This window comes from Castor canadensis, chromosome 12 (genome assembly GCF_047511655.1).
Source record: "Castor canadensis chromosome 12, mCasCan1.hap1v2, whole genome shotgun sequence".
In the NCBI taxonomy this organism is placed as follows: domain Eukaryota; kingdom Metazoa; phylum Chordata; class Mammalia; order Rodentia; family Castoridae; genus Castor; species Castor canadensis.
The window spans coordinates 79892039-79899534 of record NC_133397.1 but is presented as its reverse complement, the minus strand read 5'-3'; the positions used below and the strand labels follow the sequence as shown (position 1 = coordinate 79899534).

The window sequence follows — 7496 nt, the reverse complement described above, 5'->3', positions numbered from 1 at the left end:
TAGGTCCATGTTAGGGTAATTCTAGGTCTTGTCCTGTGTGAGACTCATTGCCTGTCACTGGGGAGTTGCTGTGATTCTGACAGAATTTCCTGGTTTGAGTCTTTCCCTTGCCCCTAGGAAGAAACAGATACCATAGGGAAGGGGCCTCTGGAAGGAGTAGGCATAGGCATCAGGGACCCATGAGTATTTAGGGTCAAATGTCATGTCTGACCTTGGAAGATAATGTTAGTGGGGTTTCTGGGTGGAGGAAAGTTCTGCCTATTCTCCTCTCCCTGATACTGCCTTGAAGATTTGTCCTAGGAGGTAGCGCAGCTCTTTTTTGATGGCAGCTTCATGTTAGCCTGAGCATCTCAACTCGCTGTCTAGAATGAGAGCCTGAGGGTTCAGGTTCCCAGAAGGGTATTGGAAATATCTCCTGAGGATCATCTCTCCCAGGTGCTGAGATAATTCCACTATGAACAACGTAGTAGAGAAAACTATATTTGGAGGTAATATTGGCATGAGGTCTGGAGGCCTGGGCATCTTGTAGTGACATCTGTGTCCTTTGGACACCTCAGCATTCTTTGTCCCTTCCTGTGTTTGGCCCTTACCACCTGGTGCTGTCCACCTGCCACTGGGCCTTGGACATCTGGAGTGCCATTGCTGATTCATTGCTGTAGCTCCAGGCCCCAGCATTGGCCAACACAGAGCAGAGTAAAAGACAATAGCTTGGACTTGACATATGTGTGCCATGGGGCTGCTTATTATCTCTGTCTTGCCCTATTAGCCTAGTTACCCTCCTTGGTAGCCCTTAACTTCCTTATCAGCCCCACAGCTTTACTGGAAAGAAAGCCTGGAATGATGGGTCACATGAGGGCTGACAGTTTTGGGGTATAACCCCCTGATCTTCCTTAATGAAGGGCCTGGATTAGATACTCTTTCTCTTAGTGTCTAGTAAAGTAACCCTGGTCTTCATGTGTCTTCATTATTTGTTTCCACCAAAACTGCAGCACATAATCCTGAGACTGGGAGGATCTCTGATTTAGATCAGCTAGTGTGGCTTCTCCAGGATCAGACTCTTATGACAGTTCCACTGACTGACTCTGTGAAATCAGGTGAGTGATCATCCTGTGGCTGCTCCACCCCTCCACACTGGCACAGCTTCTTGTTTAAACAACAGTGCTAATGGTCTGTTGCACAGTAGGGTGACTATAATTAATAGCAAATGTGTGCTCCAAAATAGCTAGAAAAGAGGTTTTTGAATACTTTTGCCACAAAAAGAAATGATAAATATATGACGTGATAGATGTGCTGATTATCTTGATTTGGCCATTATTACATAGTATATACATGTATCAATTATCAAATTGTACTCCATAAATATGTACAAATAACAATATGTACATACAGAAATATGTCAAAAAACAATGGAGCCCACCTGCAGGGGGTAGAATTTTACACTCACCTGGAAGATAAGTCAGGGGGATATAGGTCTCAGATGAAGGTAAAGAAATCAGATATGATGGAGGAACCTCCTTGAGAATGAGGGAGCTGCTTTCATTGATCTGAAACAGCTGATCTGTTCAATACACGAGGAGTAACTTGTTCTAAATGACCTCAATGTATCATAAAGGGACTAACGGGGTGAAGACTATAGAAAGGCAAATTTCAGCATTATATTAGGCAAAATATGCTAATGAACAAAGCTCTTTAAGGATCAGAGTTGTTCTTTGGGGTAAGAGCTTTCCATTCCCAGGCAGTCAAGCAGAGGTGTGAAGATCTCAAAAGCAGGTGTGCCACCTGTCTAACTCCATGTCTGCTCCATTTACTAGGGCAGTGATTGCCATATGGGATGGATGGATTGGTGAAGTTGGATGAATATGGTGATTGGCCATTTGGTGGATCTGGAGTAGCAGGGATTACACTCTTCAGGTATCTTCCAGCCTCTCCAGAAAGATACTACCCTGCTAAATCAGTTGGAATTATTAGAACTATTCACTTTCCCTGATTTCAAAATGAAAATGACACCTTCTTCCCATCTTATCTTTATAGTCACTATCACTGTCATCCCGAGCAAGTATCCAGAGTCCCTTGAGCAAGACAAAGGGAATCCCATTTATATGGGAATCAAGAGTCCAGATATGTGTCTGTTTTGTGAGAGTATTAAAGGACAGCCCATGCTGAAGCTGAAGGTCAGTGACTAAGAAAAATGACATTTAAAGAAGTCAGTTTTTCTTTATGAATTTTATTTGGTATGAGATCAATTTTAGCATGAAAAGAGAAATATTCTTATTTTCCTGAGCATGTTTATTCCCAGCTCTTTTTGAGTTATACAATAGACTTTAGTTTATCCCATTGCTCATTAGTTGAGGATTCCTGTATTTCTTTAATTTTAAGTTGTTCTCAGTCATTGTTTCTCTAAGCATGCTCTAATTCTGTCTTATTTCTCCTTTTGGAATACTTCATCAGCCATTGGAACTCTTAGATCTCACGTTAGTATTTCACAATATCTCACCTATTTTTCCATACTTTTAATTTATTTTTTGTTGTATTCTGAGGGAATTTTTTGATACAGTTTCCCAATTCAGAATTACATTTTTAGTTTTGTGTTATCTGCTAAATCATCATTCTATAGTATTTTTCTGGAATATCAGTCTTTGTTATTCTAATTCCTAAGTTCTGGTTTATTTTGTATAGAGATATGTCTATATAAAATATAAGAATATATGAATTTAAGTATATACATATATGTATCTGTTCTTGTTTAATAAAATTTACTTTGATTTATTTAACTCAATCTGATTCAGTTTAATTCAGAAAATATGTGGGTACTTAACTGGCTTTTAGCACTTGAGATATATCTCTACACAGAATGGCAAAGAGTCCTGAACTCATGGGTCTTGGATTCTAAGGGGAGGAGAGAAACAGAAAATAATAAATATAAAGCAGGTAGATTTGTGATATGTTAAAGGGTGTCATGCCTCCTAGAAAAAAACAAAACAATTAGAGCAGGATAAAGAGACTGGAGTATCAGAAACAGAGGTGGAGTCAGGTTGCAGTGATGAATGGTACAGCAGGTGTCACTGTGATGGTTAAATTTTAGCTGAGCTTAGGAGACAGTGATATTAGTCATCAGGGCATACAGTGAGGGTGAGTCCCATGACCAGTGAAGACAGATATGTAGGAGTGAACTGAGGAAGGAGAAATTCAGTGAGAGAAAGGCAGACCAGGAGGGGCCTTGTCATCCTCTGTAAGGACTAAGCCTTGCCATCTGAGTGAAATGAGAAACTCAGAATGATTAGAACAGAGGTGTAACATGAATAAAATTGGGTCTAAAAAGGATCACTCTTGCTCCAGGTTGATCACAGACAATGAGGGCCAATTACGAACATCCCTGGGAAGCTTTGGGGTGAGTTGGTGTGATTCAATGGGCAAGGGATAGTAGTAGAGGGGAGAGAAGTGGATCAGATTCTGGAAATATTTTAAGTGCAAGCAACAGAATTTGCTGACAGAGTGTATCTCATCAGTCAGATGAGGACTAAGAATTTAATTTTCAGTTTTATCCTGTATGTTAAGTTACTCTTCTGTTGTGCTTTTGTCCCCAGATGAGAATAAACCCTTGTATTTGGCAATGCATGGGCCATTGGAGACATTGGTGAGGACAGTGTTGGCACAGTGGTGGAATAGTGGGGTGAAAGCCTACATGGAGTGAATTTAAAGATAGGAATCAGAGACAGTAAATATTGGCAACTATTGCAAGAAATTTTCTGCAAGAGGGAACTGGCAGTGGTGGCAGTAGTCAAAATACAGTCATATGATGCGTAACAAATGTTTCATTCAACAATGGACTGCATATAAGATGGTGATTTTCTAAGATTATATCACCTAGCAATATTGTAGATGTTTTAGTTCATGTAAGAACATTCTGTAATGTTGATACAATGATGAGATCACTTTTTTTCGGAGTGTGTCCCCATCATTAAGTGGTTCATGACTATACTTTCTAAGATGATAGAAATAAAAGCAAATAAGCTGATGGAAATGATTGAGTACCAAAAGCAAAATTAATGAAGTACATGAGAGCAGGGAGATGGCTAGAGAAATACAGATAAGTGAGTACAAACAGGACGCATTGCCTAGTCCTTCTCAGGCAGGGAGAGCAGGTATGGGTGAGATGTGCTGGGGGCCCATGTCATAGCTTGGTTTGTAGAAGTTCTTTTCTAATCATGCCAACTTTCTTAAAGAGTTGAAAGCTGAAAGTGGAATGAAGGAAGAGTTTGAAATGAGAAGGTAGTTCTTCAATTATGAAATATTCAGCAAGCCTCCTCAGAATGCCAGGGGCTTTCCTATATATTGAGGAATACAGAGAGGAACAAGTATGACAATAGTCTTATGGTTGGCAGGTGAAAATGCTAAATTTAGATAGTGTTGTACTAATGAAGAAAATAACCCAGGAACAACAGTAATGGGCAAGGGGTTGGACTCAAGGTTGCTTTGGCTAGGATTCTCAGTGATATTCTCTCCAAGGAGGAGACATCTGAGATGAGAGTGGAAGAGCCTGCCTGGACAGGTGTGGGAGTAGAGTGCCCAAGCAGAGTAAATCCAGGACCTTAGACAAGAACATCTTGGTGTCTTTGAGGGAAAGGCGAAAGACAGTTGTGGCTGGAGCAGAATCAGCTTTCAGACAATGGTCAGTGTTAAGCACAGTGATGTAGGCAAGAGCTGGGTGGTGTAGACCCTACATGCTTGGTTAGATGGTTTGAATTTCACAATAATTACAACAGAAAATCATGCAAGAAGTTTAAGCCAAAGGAAATACAATTTAATGTTTTATATTGATTTAGGTTTAAAATGTCCTCAACTGCTTTGTGGAAAATGGTTGATAGGGAATAAAGTAGATTTGAGAACAGTTAGGAGATCATCATAGTCTTCCAAGCCAGAGATCCTGGATTGAGGGTTGGCAGTGTGTGCTGGTGCCAGGAGTACACAAGAAATGGCTCAATTCGGGAAATATAGTCCATAGGCCTTGCTGCTGTTAGATGTTCGGTGACCAAAGAAAGAAATATACAGGATGACTCCTAGGGTTTGGGCCACCCAAAATAACTGCAAGCCATTAACTGAGTAAAGGAAACCTATGGAGGAAGAATTTCCCCACTCAGAGTGGAATGTAACTAAATTATAGACTTCACTGTGTTTCTCCTGAGATCTTGCACATATGTGATTTATTTAGAAAAGCTTATTTTACCTAAACACACAATGTATGTATATACAAACATATACACACACAACATACAGTTCTATGTATGACACAGAAGACATTTTCAGATTGCTCGATTTTCTTTGGGTAAAGTCCTTTGATTTGTTAGACCCTCTGGGTATTTTTCATGTTTGTGCTTCTCTTTCTCATGTGTTTAGCAATTGGGTAGCAACGCATTTCCCCAAACTGACTGTCCTTTCCCATAATAGTTGCTCTTACAGGGCACTGTGAGGCTCTGGTAAGGAAGATTCTTGGCTTTTGCAAATTTTCATCTTCTACCTTGTGGATTCCTTTCAGCCTCTTGTGTGAGAAGAGTACCAATTTGTTGTTCAAGTGTGGCCTCTTGTTCACTAAAGTGTCCCTTACAACCTCCCTTGATTTGAGGGTGGAGTTGGTAAGGTGAGATTTTGTGTGTTCACTCTGCTGCTCCTCTGAAATGAATTTTTGTTGTCTTATTTTAACATACAGATAAGGCTTTCTTGAATATTTTGGAATATTTATTGGTTGCATGCAAATAACTTTGAACATCTCAGACAACTTCTGTTTCTCCTCACGGGTATTCTCTCTCATTTTAGGAAGGAAATGTTTTAGATCTGTACAACCAAGCTGAGCTGGTGAAGCCCTTCCTTTTTTACCACATCATGACGGGTAGTACATCCACCTTCGAGTCCGTGGCCTTCCCAGGCAGCTTCATTGCCTCCTCCAAGAAAGGCAAGCCAATCGTCCTCACTTCAGACCAAGGGAAACATTACAACACTAACTTCCATTTAGATTTAAAGAATTGAACTCAGCTTGGAGGTTGCAGTTTGGCCAGAGTTCTTTGTCTCAGAAATTTTCAAGGTCCCAGCATTCCTCCATTTGAATGATCTAGTGTTATTTTCACATTGGCCCGGAGAGGGTGGGCTGTTTTCATTTTATAGCTGAAGAAGCAATGACCTCATGACCACTGAAGAACAGAATGTGGACTCAGAAGCTGGTGGGATATATTGGTGCAAGACTCTCAGATTGAAGCCATCCAACCCACAAAGCATGAGGCAAGAGAAATAGCTCACCATGCTATTGATGGAAAGTCATTGACCTGCTCCACACCTGGTTTTTACCTACTTACTATATCAAATATCTTTACATTTGAGTAGCAGAAGCTCCAAACTAACATTCATTACACTACTTGGTTCCTTTGGATCTTTAGCAACTGATTGTTGTAGAGGGCTAAACATGCCAGGAGAGAGGATTTTTTTGATTCTAGGAGGAATTAACAGTTACAGAATGATTAGAACTATTCAATCTATGCTGAAGTACCATGGCCAGACCTGAAGACACTACCTGGTAACTTCTGAGCTTGGGGACTAAAGATGCTGCCTTGCTTCAGGACTGAGAACAATGACTACAATTAGTAATTCATGGCAATAAAACATCAGCTTTTGTTGTTTAGATTTTTCCAAATGTTTTAAGATTCTTGCCAAAGTAATGCAGGCTTATAGTTAAAAGCAATATTCTCCCATCCCAGTCCTGTTTGTATGAGGCAGCTTCTCTTTTTTGACTTTTTCTGTTTTCTTCCATGTATCTAGGTATATTCTTTGCCTCCATTTCATGAACTATCAATTTTAGATATTAACTTTTCTACAAGACCGATGTCATTTGGATCTCTACTGAAATAAAATCATCTGCTCTTTGTTTTCTACAAATTTATGGTAAGCAGTGACTCAAATGAAGTACTAATACAGTGAGGTGATATTTTTTGCCTTTTATCAGTATTGGAATAATTTTCATTAATGACATCATCTATTCCAACCTTCTCATTTTATGAGTGAGGAAAGGGAGGTAGATGGATTAGGCCTGATTTACTGAGGATGGCACTGACATTTAGTACTAGAACTAGAAATGAAAACACTCTTGATTTTTGTCTTTAAGTTCCTGTCTGCTTGAGTCAGAATGCTGTGAAACATGTAAGAAATCAGCAACAATTGCCCTGAGCAAGACTGCATGGCAAAGTGTGAGCCATTTCACTCTCATCATTGGGGTTGCCCTAAACTTGCAGTCTATCTGCAGATGACCCACCCAGGTCAGAACACTTCTTGCCACCCAACATTACATAATGACATAAAGGCTGAAATGTACCTATTACACACTGCATTGCTCAAACTTGAAACATCAGAATCATCTGGGTTGTGCATTAAACCCCAGGGATCCCACACCTAGTATATTAAAACCCCCTGTCCTAGAAATGGCAACTTATTAGGTTTATAAATTAATATTTTGC

General features: G+C 39.9%; 1 protein-coding gene across 1 annotated transcript; it reads left to right on the top strand.

Annotated features, from left to right (window-relative positions):
* Positions 1–454: 454 nt before the first annotated feature.
* Il36g (interleukin 36 gamma) lies at positions 455–6754 on the top strand. Its single transcript, XM_020151529.2, has 4 exons — positions 455–488; positions 990–1094; positions 2032–2171; positions 5812–6754. Exons 1-4 carry the CDS (start codon positions 455–457, stop codon positions 6019–6021), a joined length of 489 nt encoding a protein of 162 aa, XP_020007118.1. The 3' UTR covers positions 6022–6754.
* The last annotated feature ends 742 nt before the right edge of the window (positions 6755–7496 follow it).